Raw genomic sequence first — 18569 nt, 5'->3', positions numbered from 1 at the left:
CTGGGTCTCTGTTTCTCTGTTTGCAAAATGAAAGGTTTGGACTAGGGATCCCCCGCATTTCCTTTATCATGAAAGTCCTATGATTACCAGTTACCGGCTCAAGCCCCATTTTCCTCATATTTAAAGCCAGGAGAGTAATAGCTGCTTGTCCACGTCACAGGGAGGGGGCAAAAGTATATGTGAAAGTGCTCACAGAGCCCTAAAACACAACACAGATGTAGGTTATCATCATTATCAGAATTCTTTATGCAACTCTCCCCTCAGAGTGTGTTCCATGTCTTCTATCATTTCTGCTAAAGAGCAGTTCAGTGCCTTATAGGAATTCTTAAAATTCAGTCCTTGGTTTGACGAACTAGGAGGCAGAGGTCAGCTCAGGTAGATGTTGTTGCAAATGGCAGTGGTATCTGAAAATTCTTCTTCAGGAAGTGGGCTAAGGCTTCCCTCTGTCCCCAGAGAGAGACTGACTCTTTTTGATCTTATTCAAGGGCGGGAACAGTGCTTACTGACAAACTCGTGTCCTCAAATGGGGCTTTGCCCAAAGAATGAAAAGCCCTTGGAAGTTCCAAGGACAATAATAGTAATTTGAGGTGCTTATCTTTTGCCTAACATCTATGTATTTCCAAGTCATTTACTCACAATAACTCATTAGTGCTTCCAACAAGACGTGAGCCTTCAGTCTTGCCTTTGTGATGGTAGGAGGTGACCTTATCTGAGCTTTGCATTTAGAGAGAGCCCCTGGGGCGAGAGCGACAGTTCCTCTATCCACACCTGGTGATGAATTCTTCCCTGTCACCAGTGGCAAACCCTCACACCCCTGGTCCCCGACTACCAGGACTGCAATGGTGCCATCTCAGTGCCTTGCCCAGTGTCATGGTGTCAAAACTGGAATGACTCCTTAAAGACTCCCTGCAGGGGCCAACTCCTTTTACAGTGCAAGACTGAGGCATTCAATCCACCCAGAGAGAGGAAGTGAAACACCCGAGGCAGCACAGCTAGCTAGAGATACAGTCAATAACCCATCTTAAGAGGCAACACCTAGAAACTGTCCTCCACCCTAACCCCCATACACCTTAACAAATTAAACATTCTTTGTGTCCCTCCAGGTATCAATAGTGCTTAAACCTGGGGGTATGGGGAAGATGAGAGACACTGTGTACGTCTCTCTGATCACAGCACTGGTTCTGTTGCCACCTCTGAATGGCTGTCTCATTCCCGGCAACAGTGGTGGCCCGTCCTCTCCTAAACTGGAATGGGTCATTTTTTTTTTTAATTTTTAAAAAAATGTTTATTTTTGGGGCGCCTGGGTGGCGCAGTCGGTTAAGCGTCCGACTTCAGCCAGGTCACGATCTCGCGGTCCGGGAGTTCGAGCCCCGCGTCAGGCTCTGGGCTGATGGCTCAGAGCCTGGAGCCTGTTTCCGATTCTGTGTCTCCCTCTCTCTCTGCCCCTCCCCCGTTCATGCTCTGTCTCTCTCTGTCCCACAAATAAATAAACGTTGAAAAAAAAATTAAAAAAAAAATGTTTATTTTTGAAAGAGAGGGAGAGGCAGACAGAGGGAGACACAGAATCTGAAGCAGGCTCCAGGCTCTGAGCTGTCAGTACAGATCCCGATGCGGGGCTCAAACTCGTGAACTGTGAGATCATGATCTGAGCCGAAGTTGGACGCCCGACTGAGCCCCCCAGGTGCCCCTGGAATGGGTCATTCTTAAAGGAAACAGAAGTTGAACTCCCGTGATTCTGGAGAGAATGAGTTAAGATGAAGGGTTTTCCCCTTTTCTCTCGTCCAACAGCTAAATTAACACAAGCCCACAAGCACAGGGCTTTAGGAAACAGTCAGGTTGTGAGCAATTATAATGTGAAATGAAAGTGTACATTGTGGCCCAGAAACCTGGGCAGCTCTATGCTTCAGACACTACTTACCCTACGGTAGAATGTAATGCCTTTTGCCAAGAACACAGCTGGGTCAGCTCTGTGCTTTTCACAGAACAGTCACACAATAAATATTTGTGGATTGATTTGATGGACAAAAATTCCTAGCACTTGGATACTTTTCCATTTTTCAGCTTATTCTTCTTTAACGTTTAGCAAAGGTGCACATCGCCAGTGTTTGATACATCTGGAAGGAATGTTGATGACAGTGGCTGTCGTCTATATTTCCCAAACTGGTTTCTAAGTAACACTGATTAAATTAATTAGCGGGGGAAAAATTAAATAAGTTGGAGAAGTGCTACTTGGCTTCTTACTCTGGGCTCTCAAGATTCTCAAGGCTCATTAGCTCATTAAAAATACTGAGAAGAGTTGGGCCTCCCCCCAAAACCAGCTTTAACTTCGTTAAAACAATTTCTTTCTGGGTTGATATGATTATAGAATAGTCCCTCCCACATATTTCTCATGATATCCATTAAAGTTCCACAAAATTCATGTTCTTTGGAAAATACCTTGCTAACCACTAATTGAACTCGATTTCTGAATTTTACTGGTGAAAAAAGAGGTCCTGAGAGGGGTTGAAGTTCTTATAGGTAGTTAGTAGGGGAACTAGGACTAGAATCCCATTTCTTATTGCTTGGTCCAAACTAGAATCCCATTTCTTATTGCTAGGGCCATTCTCTAGGGTGGGTGCTGGGATGCCAAACATCATAATCTAGGGATGATGGGTAAAAAGGATGTGAACATTTTACTCCACAATGCATTCTTTTGGGGTAATTTGCTAAAAAGATATAGGTTGTTTTAGATGCTTTTAAAAGTGGGTGATCACATCCTACTCTTTTGTTACCTCATAGATCTTGGGGTGCTTGTTCACTGTGGCCTGGGTATGCGATAGGTGCTTAATAAATATACTAAATGAATCAGTAAATTAAAGAACTCAGCAGAAGCCCAAGGAGGTTGGTGGCAGGGAGGAAGAAGAGTCATGAGCTGAAAAGGAGAAAAGGAAAGATGTGGAGAAAGAGGGGGATGGGTGAAGCAAAGGAGCCAGCAGTTACTGCTCAGTGGAGGACGGATGAACCCTGGCAGAGAAGAGAAACGAGACAGCTGCAGGTGATGGAGAAAACGAAACAAAACAAAACTGAGTGACCGGGAAGCTTTGTTTTTAAAAAGTAAAAGTGACTCATAAGGCTAATTCAGATGCTGGACAAGCCAAGATGCTCTTGCCCAGGAGCGTGGGGCTGAGCACAAAATGCTGAGAACCTTTGTGAACTCAGATTGAGGAATTTTTATTGCACCAGTACAGTAAACATGAAAGACATCTTCTTAAGACCTATAATGGTAACACATGAGCAAGATGTGAACTTGCCTTCAACAAAGTGACAGTTTAATGGGGGAGAAGAGCTAGGACAGGGACTCAGGTAGCACAATGCCAGGCCGAATGTTTCAATGTCCCCAGAGGTACAACAAGTCATTAGTGTGAGGAATCAGGAGACAGGACACTCATATCAAGTCATGAGGCTGAAGAAGGCCTGTGTGGGAGAGCCAAGAGGGATGGATAGGATTGTACCAGGTAGAGGTGAGGGATAAGAGAGGCGTTTCGAGGTGATACCATAAAGAAGCCTCAGGAGGTGGGGAAGCATATGGAACCGCGAGAGGTCAAAGTAGGTTCCAGCCAAAGGGGCGTGGGGCCTGTGAAGGTGTGGAGACATGGCCAGAATGTCTTGAAGCCACGCTCTGGGGCCTTAAATGCCTGGTCGAGGCACTGATGCTCCAGGTGGGCCACGGAAAGCTAACGAAGATTTTGTTGGTGTTGCCGTTGTTCAGAGAAGTAATACTATTAGAGATGATTCCCAGGCAGGGTGACTGGGCAGATAGAGGTAAGTCAGGTGAAGGAGCTTGCTGGGGGGGTGGGGGGGGTGGGGGGGCAGTTTGTGCTGCTGAAAGGCCACATAGACCATTCAGGTGTTGCACATTAGACAATCGTAAAATCTGGCCAGAGATAATGGCTGAGTTCTTTCCTGAGAGCACAAAGACAGCAGAAGGTTCTGGTCATTACCTCCGGGGAGAGGGAAGGAGGAAGAATGAAAGCACGAGATAAGCCAAAGAGAACGCAGCCAAGGAGGAAAGACTCCGAGACCAGCTGCCTGGGGTGCAAATTTCAAGAAAGAAGTTACAGCGAAGTTTGAGAACCCCAGCCTTGCAGCGGGAATGCGGGAGTTTGAATCCCAGAGGCCTGACTAGTCATGATTAGCACAGGGACTTCAAAGAGGTTTTGAGTCTGTTTGTTTCCTCATCTGTGACATGGGAATGATTTCCATCTTCAAGGGATGAGAGCTTTCACGGAGATAAAATTCTTACTATGCACAGTGGGAGCCAAGGAGTGTACAGGACCAGCGGGAGAAGCATCTGTAGAGATTAAGGGTATTCAACCGAGGAGCCTCTGCAAATGGAGGCAGGGCCCTCAGGAAGCCCAACATTCAGGCGAGATTGCTGACTAGCCTGTAAGAGGAAAGGGTGAGCGGGTCAAGACAGCCTCAGCCTAGTCCTCACCCCAAGGCACTGCCTTTTCGCCTACGCTTCCATCTGGCGGCGCCTCCCAACCTCCCGCCTCCAGCTTCCCGCCCGGCTCCCACTCCAGCCTGTCCCTGGAGTCAGGTGCGCATGCGCCCTCCGGCGCCCCAGCCCAGCTTTCCACGTTTCACTTCCCTCTCTTTTCCTCCTCTGCTCCCGCTCCACCGCCGCGATTGGCCAGCGGACCTCCTCGCTTTGACCAATAAACGCCGCTCTCTCGCCCCCGTGTTACTGGGTAGAACAAAACAAAAACAAACAGAGCGAGAGGGGGCAGAGACGCTCTGAGGCGGCGGCAGAGGCTGAGCAGCGGGGTTTGGGCCGGCGGACCGAGGACCTGGGCAAGCGGCGGCAGCGGCCCGAGGGGTCAGTACCAGCGGGGCGGCTCGCACTCCCGGGACGACTGCGTCCTCTCCCTCAGCTCCGTCTCCTCTTGAGGCAGCCGCACGTTGGGAGGGGGAGGGGGCGTGAGGCCGCGGCCGAGTCCCGGCCGGGTGGGCGAGGGTCCGGCCTCCTCTTCGGAGCCCCGCAAGTAGGGCCGCGGCCGCCCCAACGCCCGGGCGGCGGAGGGCGGGCCCCTGTTCCCTCCTTCTGGGCCCGGGCCCGGAGCGCGGTGGCGCGGGCCCGCCCCCTCCTGCATCCCCTCCCGCGTAGCGGGGTGCGCGGGGCGCTCGCCAGCGAGGGACTACTCCTCATCCTCGAGAAGGCCGAGTTTCCATTTTTATTTTGAGGGGAGGGCGTTGGGAGACGTCTTTCTGGCCTGACTGAAATCCTGTGAGGAAGGTTCGCGCCTTCCCCGCCCCCCCCCCGGCCTCCCTTGGGGGGCCCCCTGAAGACGCGGTCCCCCGCTCGGCGATCACCGACCCTGGCCCTCGGCCCGCAACCCGGAGCCCAGGCCCGCCCCGCTGCGGTCCAGCAGCCTCTGGGGCCTGCCTGGACTAGGGCCCGCGGGGTCCCGGCCTGCACCCGCGGCGGGAAGGAGGGCCAGCCGCTGCGGGAGGGGCCGCTGGGAGGCGGACACGTGCCCGCCTCCCCGGCCCTGCGCGGACTTGGGGCAAAGGGGCGCTCTTTTTTAGTTCAAGTGAAAATCTCCCAGGGAAAACAAAGACAGGAAGGGAGCCCTCTTTCTGTGAAGCGCAGGCCGAGTCTGCTGCATTTGTCAATTCGGTTCTGCAATGTACACGAGAAGGGGTCCCCCGCCCCCCCACTCCGCTGGAGCTTCAAAAACTAACTGCAGAAGTCAGTATCTCCTGTTCGTATGCCCTTGTGAGAACTGGTTATGGAACCAGCAACTGTGCAGGATCTGCAATGAGTAAAATGATAAAAAATGCGGCTTCGTGTGGAAGACAAAAAAAAAAAAAGGAGTCACCGCCTGTTTTGTATTTTTTCTGCTAAGTTTTACGATTTGGGCATTCTTACTAATGTGAGGCTTTTTAGAAACCTTCATATACTCTTCTAAAAAGGGAGCACTGCAGATGTGTTCTGAGTTTAATTATTCGTATTTGTGCCATTAACCTTCCTTCATTATAGGTTTCTTAAATTCCTTACAATCTCAGCAGGGATCTTTGAATTATATTTTAATTTTTTTTTTTCTGTTGTAGTAATGAGAAAGGGAAAATAGTGTCTGGGAGTGCGAAAATACAGGACACTTTGATATTTTCTGCAGTGCTTGCTTTTGCATCATTGTGGTTGAATACTTTTAGCTGATTTTAAGTTGCTAATTAGCTGTGATTGTGGCCCTGGAATGAATACAAATAATTTTCTGGTTAGCATATGGCCTAAACTTGACTCCAGAAAATGTCAGAGTGGTTTGTGGGGTGTATTTCAGGGAACAGATTTGGGGGGGGGGAGGGGGGGGAGGCTTTGTCTTTTAGGGAATGTCTTGGCAATTGAATACTTCTGAGTATATGTTTCTGTAAAACTATTAAAGAAATGAAAATTGTTTAATGCTAGCCTTAGTTTTGCTCAACTTACATGTAGAGTTTTGTTTTTTTATTCCAAATTAATTTTATTGTTTAGTATGAAGGATGTGGCTTTTGGAGTTTTTGCTTTATATTTTTGTTAACTTTGGGGCAAAAATCTTAAGGATTGTTAAGTAAACTGGAAAAAAGCTCCACGAATTGAAGAGAGGAAAAACATGCAATGTATTTTTATCCTTCTCTAAATTCTTAAAATGTCTGTGTTGCTATCAAGTGTGACTGAGTTCTTGATTGCGTTACCATTGCCTAAAGACAAGACGACACTTTTTTTGGGGTTAGGATTACTTAAAAAAAACAAATATGGTAAGTTATAGATGATAGTCATTACCTAATAATTTTCTTTGACTAACTGAATGTCTTCTGTGTAATACTTTAAATAAATATTATTTTTAGTGTTTGGAAAGTAGTATTTAAAGTAGTATCTTTAAATACTGTGTTTTAATAAGCTTCTGTCTGTTAGCCCCAAAGACTTTAATAAGTCTGTGTTTTAATAAGCTTCTGTCTGTTAGCCCCTAAAAAAGAATCTTCTTGTGATATATTAAAATCTTATATTGAACTTGTGCAAGCAGTACTGGATTGAAAAGGTCTGGTTTCTAATTCTGGTTCTTCCATTGAGCAGCTGTCTCTATCTGGACAGATTAACTACCTTCTCTGAATTTGGTTGTGTGCAAAATGGAAACCTCAAAGTTGTTCTGAGAAGTACATGAAATGATGCATGTAAAATTCTCTGTGAATTATAAAAGGCTTTATAAATATTAGTTATAATAATTTCCTTTAGTAGCAAGGTTCTGCAGAAAGTGTCCTGTCAATGATCATACTTGCATCAAGTATGAAAAAGACTTTCTAATGTAATTCTATTTTAAAAAGCTCATACACACATCATAGGACATTTTCACTTTTCTGTATCATGTAACCCATATACTGAAGTGAGATATGACAAATTTTAAGACACGGAGAACACTATATGCTTAGGTTTACAAACTATTTTTGTTCATATATTTATATGTGTCTCTATATACATATCTTTAAGGTTCATTTTCCCCCTTAAATCCAGAGTTGTTGGAAATTATGATATTAGAAAGATCATTATGTAGAATCTGTTTATTCTGAATAGAATTAGAGAGTGATCACCCCATTTTCTTCTGAAGCAATATAGCATCTTAGTAGCCTAAGGATTATGCCATATTCAGAAGTTTACCATTTTAGCATTAAGGTGTGTTTATTCTTGTTTTACAAAATAATACCTTTTTGAAAACTGGAGCAAAGGGGCTATAAACTTTTGAGATGTTAAAACGATATATTGAGGAATTTAAAAGTCAGGTGAGGGGTGCCTCACTGGCTCAGTTCAGTGCAGCATGCAACTCTTGATCTTGGAATCCTGAGTTTGAGCCCCATGTTGGGGGAAAAGTTCACTTAAAAAAAAGTTGAGTCCCAGGAGGCATCATATATTATTATCTTAAAATGAGATCTTATAGTAGGTTATTTGAGAAAGACTTTCCTTTAATTAGTTTATTAGTCTTTTTCATTAATTTGTGCATATCTTAAAGCACACTGCTCGTGAAATGATTATAAATGACTGGAAGGGCTTATATCTAACTTATATGATTTGAACAGATCAATGCTTAAGTACTATAAACCACTATTTGAAAAATACAGAGAGATTCTAAAATCATATTTGGTTATACCTTCTGGTAATAGTTTTCATGAAATATATTTTGCTAGTCTTTCATGTAACATTAGATTTATATCACTAAGTTAAAGTTAACTGGTTTCAACACCTTACAGCATTAATAATTTTTAAGTCATTTTGAAGCTAAGGTCTAAAATATTGAGTTGCTACTACCATTGTACTTACTCCTTTTTTAAATAGTCAAGTTTTTTAAAACATTATTTTATTTATTCTTGAGAGATAGTGAGAGAATGTGTGTGAGCAGGGGAAGGGCAGAGAAAAGGAAAGAGAGAATCCCAAGCAGGCTCCACACCGTCAGTGTGGAGCCCGACATGGGGCTTAGACTCAAAAACTGTGGGATCATGACCTGAGCTGAAATCAAGAGCCTGATGCTTAAAAAAAAAAAAAAAAAAAAAAAGATCCTGAGCTTAAGCTGCTTAACTGACTGAGCCACCCAGGCGCCCCTAGGCACATTTTTTTTTTTTTTTTTTTTTTTTAAGAAGAATAGGAGGGGTGCACCTGGCTGGCTCAGTAGAGCATGTGACTCTCTTTTTTTTTTTCTTTTACTTTTTTAAAAATATTTTTATTTATTTTTGAGACCGAGCATGAGCAAGGGAGGGGCAGAGAGAGAGGGAGACACAGAATCTGAAGCAGGCTCCAGGCTCTGAGCTGTCAGCACAGAGCCCCACGCGGGGCTCGAACCCATGGACTGTGAGATCATGACTTGAGCCGAAGTCGGATGCCCAACCAACTGAGCCACAGGCACCCCTAGAGCATATGACTCTTGATCTCAGGGTTGTAAGTTTGAGCCCCATTGGGTCTGTAGAGATTTCTTTAAAATCTTTAAAAATTTTTAAAAATAAGAATGGGGTTTTCAGATTATGAAAATACTCTTTTTTCTTTAAAAAATTTTTTAAAGGTTTATTCATTTTTCAGAGACAGAGACTGTGGGGGGGGGGAGGGGCAGAGAGAGAAGGAGACACAGAATCAGCAGCAGGCTCCAGGTTCAGAGCTGTCAGCACAGAGCTCGAAGTGGGGCTCGAACTCATGGATGATGAGATCATGACCGGAGCTGAAGTCAGACGCTTAACCAACTGATCCACCTAGGTGCCCTGATTATGAAAATACTCTTACTATAGAAAACACCATTAACAATTTCTCCCAAAGTCTTATAATGCTAATTATAGACACCTGGGTGATGAAATGTCAGCTGTTATCTGCCTTCAGATGTGTTGTGGTGTAAGAACAGAATCCTGTGATATGCTTGATTAACCAAAACTGTTGCTTGCGCTTTGTAGTAGTTCTCAATTCATTGGTAGTGAACTATACAATATTATGTACATCAGATTAATTATGAGGACTGGTAGTCCTGAAAAATTTGGAGTATGTATATGCTGCTTTAACTTGAAATAACCATGTATAGCAAATACATCTTTTACTTCAAGTTAGAGGGGTGCTTTGGCACATTCAGAAGTATGGAGGGTTATTTTGGACACAGATACACTTGTCAGGAAGATTGAAACCAAATGTTAATTGTGGTAAACTATTTTTCAAAGTAAAGAGAGCTCTTTTTTTAAAAATGAAATTAGGGGAGGGGCGCCTGGGTGGCTCAGTCGGTTAAGTGTCCGACTTCGGCTCAGGTCATGATCTCACGGTCTGTGAGTTCGAGCCCCACGTCGGGCTCTGTGCTGACAGCTCAGAGCCTGGAGCCTGTTTCAGATTCTGTGTCTCCCTCTCTCTCTGCCCCTCCCCTGTTCACGCTCTGTCTCTCTCTGTCTCAAAAATAAATAAACGTTAAAAAAATTAAAAAAAAAATAAAATTAGGGGAGCCTGGGTGGCTTAGTTTGGCTCAGGTCATGATCTCATGGTTTGTGAGTTCGAGCCCCACATCAGGCTCTTTGCTGTCAATGTGACGTCTGCTTTGGATCCCCTGTTCCCCTGTCTCTCTTCCTCTCCCCTGCTCACTCACACACACATACACGCGCGCGCTCTCTCTCTCTCTCTCTCTCTCTCTCATAAATAAATGTTAAAAAAAAATTATGTGCTGGGGCGCCTGGGTGGCTCAGTTGGTTAAGTGTCCAATCTCGGCTCAGGTCATGATGTGGTGGTTCGTGAGTTCAAGCCCTGTGTTGGGCTCTGTGCTGACAGGTCACAACCTGAAGCCTGCTTCAGATTCTGTGTCTCCCTCTCTCCTCCTCCCTGACTAGTGCTATGTCTTTCTCTGTCTCAAAGATAAATTAAAACATCTAAAAAATTTTAGATGCTGGTTTTATTTTTTTTTTACAATGTGATTAAGTAAATTGAATTTACCTTAATTCTATCAGTTTGGAAGATGTTGAAGGTTTTTTTTTTTCTTTTTAAGGAAATAGATCCCAAGGGAAGACTTCCATTAGTAATTTAATCAGTGCAAGTGACATTAAGGAACAATGGATGTAGAAAATGAGCAGATACTGAATGTAAACCCCACAGGTAAGTAAGAATATTTTGAACCTTGACTATATTGTGAGCAAGTTTGAGGTCATACCAAATTTTATGAAAACATAATACTAAAACCATCTTTACTTTAAAAGCCATCTTATTATGCTACAAGTAAGTTGTATTATTTTAAAAAATCAAGTTTGTGATTCTTATTTTTGTAGAAATTCTTCACATGTTCTTTTCTGCCCATCTTTTCACATTCCATACATTCTAACTTTCCACTGTTTATAATAAACTATGTGCTACAGAATGGAGAATAGTGAACTTCCTCATTAATATTTTCAAATGAACTAGTTGGTTTCTGCAATATAAACTGTTATTGATTTCTTTGATTTCTTTCCTAATAATTTATTTATTATAAATTACCTATGGTATTTTCCTTACTTTCCATAAAAATGGTTTTGTAGAATATTTGTCCAAACGCTGAGTAACTTCAGACAACTTAAAATATACTTATAGCTTTCAGACTAATCTTTGTAGAGTTAAGTAGGATTTTGAAATATTCTGAATGGTGAGATTTTTCATCTTTGGAATTTTGGTTTTTTTAAAGTCAGATCAATAGTGGTTATGGAACCCTAAACCTAGGTAAGTATGAATAGTGAAATATAAATGAGTAATTGATAGAAACATGAGTTAAAAATTATAAGGTCTAATATATAAAATATACCTAGATATGTTCTGCTGCAGTCATACAAACATGTATTTGAAAGGATATTAAAATAGTTGAAAAGAAATCCAATTGTAGGAAATGATGTTTAAATTGAATACTTAGGACTCCAAGGGACAGTTTAAAGCAGTTTATTATAATTTGAGGTCCTTTATCTTCTGGATGAGTTTGGTGGTTTGCCTTAATTGTAGAATAATGAAAGCAATATGTTACAGGTAAATGTTTAATGTTTTCTTCAATTACCTACTCTTACTTGAAATTCCATTTAACTTGTCTGATCTCTGGTCTTTTTTTTCTCCTTCCTCTTCTGCTTTCCTCTCTTATAATCACTCCCTTGTCCTGTGTCTTTAGCTGTCACTACTCTGCTGTACTCTAGCTCTGTATTTTCTACAGTTATAATCATCTGATATTTAAGCGTGGATTTGAATACTGGCCATAATCCTTTTTAGATATGTGACCTTTCTATGAAACATCTTCCATCTGTAAATTGAGGATAAACAGCTTTGTTATAGAGCTTTGTGAAGATTATAGATCACGTATGTAGAGTGCCTACCATAGAACCTGGTATCTAGTGGTAACAACGGTGATGATAATGACAAAAGAAGTTGCACTACTGCTGTGACTGTGACTGTTGCTAGTAGTTGTAGTATAGTAGTTCAGTTATGATGATGGTTATGATGATGTCTCACATTCACCCTCTAACACTGACTTCCCATCTGAAAACTTCTAAGACTTCATTTCATGCTTCTTTATTCTGTTTAAAAGTCCTTTATTTTTCTTTAAGTGTCACTTTATTTAACCCAAAGTTACTACCCTTGTTCTTTTCAGTTAGTGAATGAATTATTGCAACATTTTCTTAGCTGGTCTCTCACTTTATACTTTCTCTTTTAACTTACATATTCTGTATTCCTCTGCTAAACCAATCTCTCCATCACTGCATATGATATCAGTCTAAGCTCTGACCATTTGAATGTGGTAGTGGTCAGCAGTTATTCTGGTGACATAAGCAGGGGCAAGATTATGTAGGATGTTAAGTTACAAGATAATGAGTTTAAACTTTATTTTGAACTAGTGGGAAAACCTTCAAAGGGTTTTCAGTGGGGGCATGTTTTACAGAATCCATTTCCATGCAGTTTGGAGAATGGTTGGAAAGCACAGAGACTAATGATGGACTCTATTTAATGTTGTTGTTTGTTTTTGATTATCACAGTGTTCTTAACTTTCATACTTTTTTGTCAAGAATTATAAAGGTTTTAACACATCTATGTTTTTTATAGGTTGACTTAAGAAATTTTCAGCTTCAACATATTAAGACATGTTAAAGTCTATACACATGGACTTGACACAGCCTAATTACATTTAGGAATGTTTAAAACCACTTGAGAGATTCAACTCTGACTTGACTTAGCCATAACAAACAAAACTCTGCCCCAAGGGTACCTAATTCAGTAGCTTTCTGAGTTTTTTAGAGCAAAGCCAGGTATCTCCATGGACATTTGAGTTGTTAGTATGAAGGATACTCAGTTAGGTGCTGAGGGTACAAAGAAGTACAGGTAAAGGCATGGTTCCTCTTTTGAGGCTTATGACTTATTTGGAAAAGCAAGACTCCTGCATAAATAGAAATAACAAAGTGGTTTCAGCAATGTGGTGAATGAATAGAGTGTGGGCATTAGTGTTATTGTGGCTAGAGAATTGTTAGGAAAGTTATGTGAAGGAAATAAAACTTGAGTATATCCTAAAAGATTTTGATAAGTGAAAACAGCAATGAGGATGACATTCTAAATAGGACCATTGGGAACTCCAGATATGTTGCTGTCTTTCAGGGGATAATGTACAAATCTTACATAGGCTGGAAGATTTTCAGAAGATGGTAAGTAATATAAGTCAGGTTTGGAGAGGTGAAGTAAAGCTTTAAAAGCAAGCTTTATCTTTCAGAGCAATGAAGCCTCAATGGTTCAGCTCAGTAATATTATGTGATCATTTATTTGCCAAGTATCTTTCAGGTTCTTTGGATTAGAATATTTCCTAAGTATCTGTAATTAATCAGGAGGTGTTTGGCAAGGTATTTAAACACTCTCAGTCTTAGTTTCCTTATCTGTAGTAATGATCCAGTATGTAATAAATAGTTCTCAAACTTGTGGGTAAATGACAGAACGCCCAGCACAGTGCCTGATAAATAATAGGCATTCTCTAAATATTAGTTTATCTCTCCTCTCAAGATTCTTAGTCTTTTCTTACTATCTCCAATTGCTTAACTCCCTTAGCTCACAGAAGTCTAAAGGATTTATTTGTGGTTGTATATTAACATAAAATTTATTTCTAAACATATGAGATAACATTAAACTTTGCTCATTAAAATTCACTGTCTTATTTTCTATGATAATGTGAAAAGTAATCCTGTTTAGTTGTCATTTATTAGATTGAATCATGTGAAATTTCCAATATGTGACTTGTTACTGACCTAAAAAATGTAATTTCATGTGATTCAACTTAAGGTAACTTATGACTATAGCTGGTATGACAGTGAATGGTTAAAGTACTTACTTAGAATTTTCTTTCTTCATTTTCCTCTTTAAGATCCTGATAATTTAAGTGACTCTCTCTTTTCTGGTGATGAAGAAAATGCTGGGACTGAGGAAATAAAAAATGAGATAAATGGAAATTGGATTTCGGCATCCTCCATTAATGAAGCTAGAATTAATGCCAAGGCAAAAAGGCGCCTGAGGAAAAACTCATCCCGGGACTCTGGCAGAGGCGATTCAGTCAGTGATAATGGAAGTGAAGCCCTTAGAAGTGGAGTAACTGTACCAACCAGTCCAAAGGGAAGGTTGCTAGATAGGCGATCCAGATCTGGGAAAGGAAGGGGACTGCCAAAGAAAGGTTGGTGTGTTCCATTTCCACAGAAGCAAACAAAACAATATTACCTTATATTATGGTTTCCTTGTTCTAGGAATATGAGAAATTTAAACAATGATGGTGTAAGAGGCTATGATTTGTGTATGTTTTTACAAAGTAATAATCTGAGGACCATCCCACTTGTTTTTAAGTTGAGCCTTTTTTCTTGAGGAGATTCAGTTTCTTGAGCAGAACTTTCTTTTCAGCAAAATATACATGGATGTTTTGTACAGTTATGAATTGTGCATGTATTCTCTAACTTTGCTTAAAAGTAGGGTCAGAAATTCGTCATACCTGGGGTACCTGGCTGGCTCAGTCAGTGGAATATGTGACACTTGATCTCAGGGTCATGAGTTTGAGCCCAATATTGGGGGCAGAGATTACTTAACTTTTAAAAGTTAAAAAAAAGAAAAGAGAGATTCATTATACCAATTATCTAATGAATATAATTATGTCCTTTGTTAAGAATACATGATAGATATAAATTGGATTGCTAATATCTGGATCAGAATTTTTAAAAAATTTTTAAAATGTTTATTTTTGAGAGCGAGAGAGACACAATATGAGTGGGGGAGCAGCAGAGAGAGAGGGAAACACAGAATCCAAAGCAGGCTCCAGGCTCTGAGCTGTCACCACAGAGCATGATGTGGGGCTTGAACTCATGAACTGTGAGGCCATAACCTGAGCTGAAGTTGGAGGCTTAACTGAGCCACCCAGGTGCCCCCAGAATTTTTTTTTTTTTCAAGTTTATTTTGAAAGCACACGCGCAAGCAGGGGAGGAGGAGAGAGAGAGAGAGAGGGAATCCCAATGCAGGGGCTCCAGCTTGTGAACCAAGAATGGTGAGATCATGATCTGAACCGAGACCAAGAGTCAGTCACCTAACTTTAACTGAGCTACCTAGGCGCCCCTCTGGATCAGAATTTGAATAATTTTATAGATCTGGTTCTGAGTTCTCTTTGACTGATTGGTTGGTTGATTAAAAGATTTTATTTTGTAAGTAGTCTCTCACCCAACATAGGGCTCGAACTTACAGTTTGAGATCAAGAGTTAAGATGCTCTACCCACTGAGCCAGCCAGGCACCACCCAAGTTGTGTTTTGCTCTCTTTTGGAAACTGAAGTGGATTGGTCTGTTTCATTGCTATTTCCAGGGCCTGGAGTAGTTGCATATATTTAAATATTTGTTGATAAGGGGTCTGTTAGTTTTGGTCTATGGTAGGATTTTGATGTAATTTGGAGATTTCACTAGTTTCTGAATGGTGGGAACTTCAATTTGTAGCCTAGGAATCTTGTAAAATCTTTTTGTGATCTGCCAAAAACTGTTATTCTTGTTGAATGGCTCTACAACCATTGGTTGGATAAAAATGAATCCTAGTAACCAGATTCTGTTTTGTTCTAGTGGCAGGGATTATACTCTTGGTATAAAAATACAACCTAAAAATAATTGGTGATACTGAAAAATTCTTTAAAAATAATGCAGTATGTTGAGACTTACAAAAGCATTTCAGTTTATGTAGAAAAACCACTTTGAAAGTTGGAATTGTTAAACTTCAACTGGTCAGTTTCCATATAGAAGTACAGAGAAATAAAGATAAGTGCAGTTAATGCTTAAATAGCTTAGTAATTTGTAACATATTGCCAGTTGTCAAGTATAGTTTAACGTGTACATTTATATTTAAAGAGTATTTGAGGGGTGCCTGAGTGGCTTAGTCTGTTAAGCCTCTGACTCTTGATTTCAGCTCAGGTCATGATCTCATTGTTTGTGGGATTGAGCACTTCAGGCTCTGCGCTGGCACCGCTGAGCCTGCTTGGGATTCTTTCTCTCTGCTCCTCCCCTGTGCACGCAGTCTGTCTGTCTCTCTCTCAAGATAATTAATTAAAAGAAAATAAATGGGCACTTGGGTGGCTCAGTTGGTTTAGTGTCCGACTTCGGCGCAGTTCATGATCTCACAGTTTGTGGGGTTGAGCCCTGCTTTGGGCTTTGCGCTGACAGTGTGGAGCCTGCTTCAGATTCTCTGTCTCCCTCTCTGCCACTCCCCCCTGCCCCCCAAATAAATAAACCTTAAAAAAAAGAGTATTTGACTTTGAAACACTTAACAGTGGAAACTGCTTTTTGTTAAATAATTTTTCCCTTGTTAAGTTTCCTATGCCACATTTTACTGGCTCAACATATTGTTGTTTTGGCCTTATGAAATGTCCAATAAAATTTAGAGCTCAGCTACATACAGTATCATGGCCCCTTGGGGTCCCCGATACAGCTATTTTTCTGTTCTTTTTTGGTTTCATTTTTGCTTTTATTTTAAAGCATCTGCCTTTTTAGTTTTAACTTTATAAGCTATTTCAACTTGATGTTTTGGAAATAGGTTATAAAATATATAATATCTAATCATTACTGAAAAAGTGATCTGAGTTAAATATTTAAAGTATAACTCAACTGGAAACAAATTAGCATAGAAATTAAAATTCAGTTTTTAACTGTTACTTAATATCTGAATATCTAGAATTATTTCAGATTTCAACTAAACTTTATGAACTTATGAGCTTTGTGTTCTTTTCTTTCTCAATTCTAAACTTTTTCAGGTGGAGCAGGAGGCAAAGGTGTCTGGGGTACACCTGGACAGGTATATGATGTGGAGGAGGTGGATGTGAAAGATCCTAACTATGATGATGACCAGGTATCAGTGTTTTACTTTCTTTTTAAAATCCATGTTTAAAATGCTTATAGGGGCGCCTGGGTGGCGCAGTCGGTTAAGCGTCCGACTTCAGCCAGGTCACGATCTCGCGGTCCGTGAGTTCGAGCCCCGCATCAGGCTCTGGGCTGATGGCTCGGAGCCTGGAGCCTGTTTCCGATTCTGTGTCTCCCTCTCTCTCTGCCCCTCCCCCATTCATGCTCTGTCTCTCTCTGTCCCAAAAATAAAAATAAACGTTCAAAAAAAAAAATTAAAAAAAAATAAATAAAATGCTTATAAATTTTTCACCTTCATGTTTGTAGTTTACTCATACATTTGTCAGGTCATACATTCCATATCTATACTCTGTGCCTGCCAATCATATATATATGATTTGTAGTATGTGTGTGTATATATATAATGTGTGTGTATACATACGTGTAACACATACGTGTGTATACACACACATTACTATCTATATCTAAATCATACATATACTCAGTACTCTCAGACTGTTAGGTAAATTTTGGATTAGGAAACCAAATTAATTGATAGTGATAAATTTTCCCTTCATTTCTAAAGTGAGTCAAAAGTAGGTCTTTACAGATTCACTTAGGATTATCAAGCTGGTTATTTTTCAGTAAAGTCTGTTGAGTTAATATAATTTCTATAGTAATGAAAATCGAGAAAAATAGATATTATTTTGAATATCATAAAAGAGTTAATAGGTATTAGGTTCCTTTTAAATGTTACTGTTTAGGATGATAACCTTATGGTAAATTTTATTTTGGGAACATAAATGTCTTTCTTCAATATGAGAATGTAAATTTTGTTTTTCTTCCTTATGCTGTGCCTTTTATTCCCATGACTTACTCATTCCATAACTGGAAGCATGTATTTCCCACTCCCCTTCGTCAATCTTGCCCCTCCTCTCTGGCAACTGTCAGTTTGTGTTTGCAGGTCTGATTTATTTTGTTTGTTTATTTATTTACTTTTTTAGATTCCACATATGAGTGAAATCATATGATATTTGTCTTTCTGAGTCTTATTTCACTTAGGTCCATTGATGAGAATGTAAGTTTTTAATAGATTTTATAATGAACATATACATATATTTTATTTTTATTTTTTTAAAAACTTAATTTCTAAGTAATCTCTACACCCAACATGGGGCTTAAACGTACAGCCCCCAAGATCAAGAGTTGCACACTCCATCGACTGAGCCAGCCAAGAGCTCCTATATATTTATATTTTTAATGGAAAATGTGTAGCTTACAAAAGTAGAATAGTATAATGAAACTGCTTGTACTCCTCTCCCAGCTTTACTGACTTCAATAATTAATAACTCATAGGCAGTCTTATTTTATACTGTACCTCTGTTTACTCTTCCTCTTGTATCCCTTCTGCATGCACCACTCCCACCCCCCCATGCTCTGGATTATTTTGAAACAAATCCCAGACGTTATGATATCTTTTCTAAAGAACTGTCTTTGCATGGTGATAAAAATTTTAGATAGGAAATTATCAGGGCATATGATAGATTGTTTTTATTGCGTATTATTTGTATATACTTGTTTGTTTTAGCTAATTGTTGGACATGGAAATATTTTTTTTTTAAGTTTATTTACTTATTTTGAGAGAGAGAGGGAGAGTGACAGAGCTGTCAAGGCAGAGCCTGCAGTGGGGCTTGAACTCACGAACCGCGAGATAAATAACGACTG

The 18569-nt window shown here is 40.6% G+C and overlaps 1 protein-coding gene across 2 annotated transcripts in view; it reads left to right on the top strand.

Moving 5' to 3' along the window:
- The first annotated feature begins 4742 nt into the window (after positions 1–4742).
- PDCD4 (programmed cell death 4) overlaps positions 4743–18569 on the top strand; it is a 28616-nt gene continuing 14789 nt past the window's right edge. Inside the window, exons 1-4 of one of the 2 annotated variants that reach the window (XM_030334972.1) lie at positions 4743–4858; positions 10503–10609; positions 13863–14165; positions 16760–16854. In XM_030334972.1, the coding sequence (XP_030190832.1) occupies positions 10567–10609; positions 13863–14165; positions 16760–16854 (441 nt within the window). In that variant the 5' untranslated portion in view covers positions 4743–4858; positions 10503–10566. The remainder of the gene's footprint in view (positions 4859–10502; positions 10610–13862; positions 14166–16759; positions 16855–18569) is intronic. The other variant, XM_030334971.1, reaches the window with a different exon arrangement.

The sequence above is a fragment of the Lynx canadensis genome, chromosome D2, assembly GCF_007474595.2.
Source record: "Lynx canadensis isolate LIC74 chromosome D2, mLynCan4.pri.v2, whole genome shotgun sequence".
Taxonomy (NCBI): domain Eukaryota; kingdom Metazoa; phylum Chordata; class Mammalia; order Carnivora; family Felidae; genus Lynx; species Lynx canadensis.
Note: the sequence above shows the minus strand (reverse complement) of the source record. Positions and strands in the feature narration are given on the sequence as shown.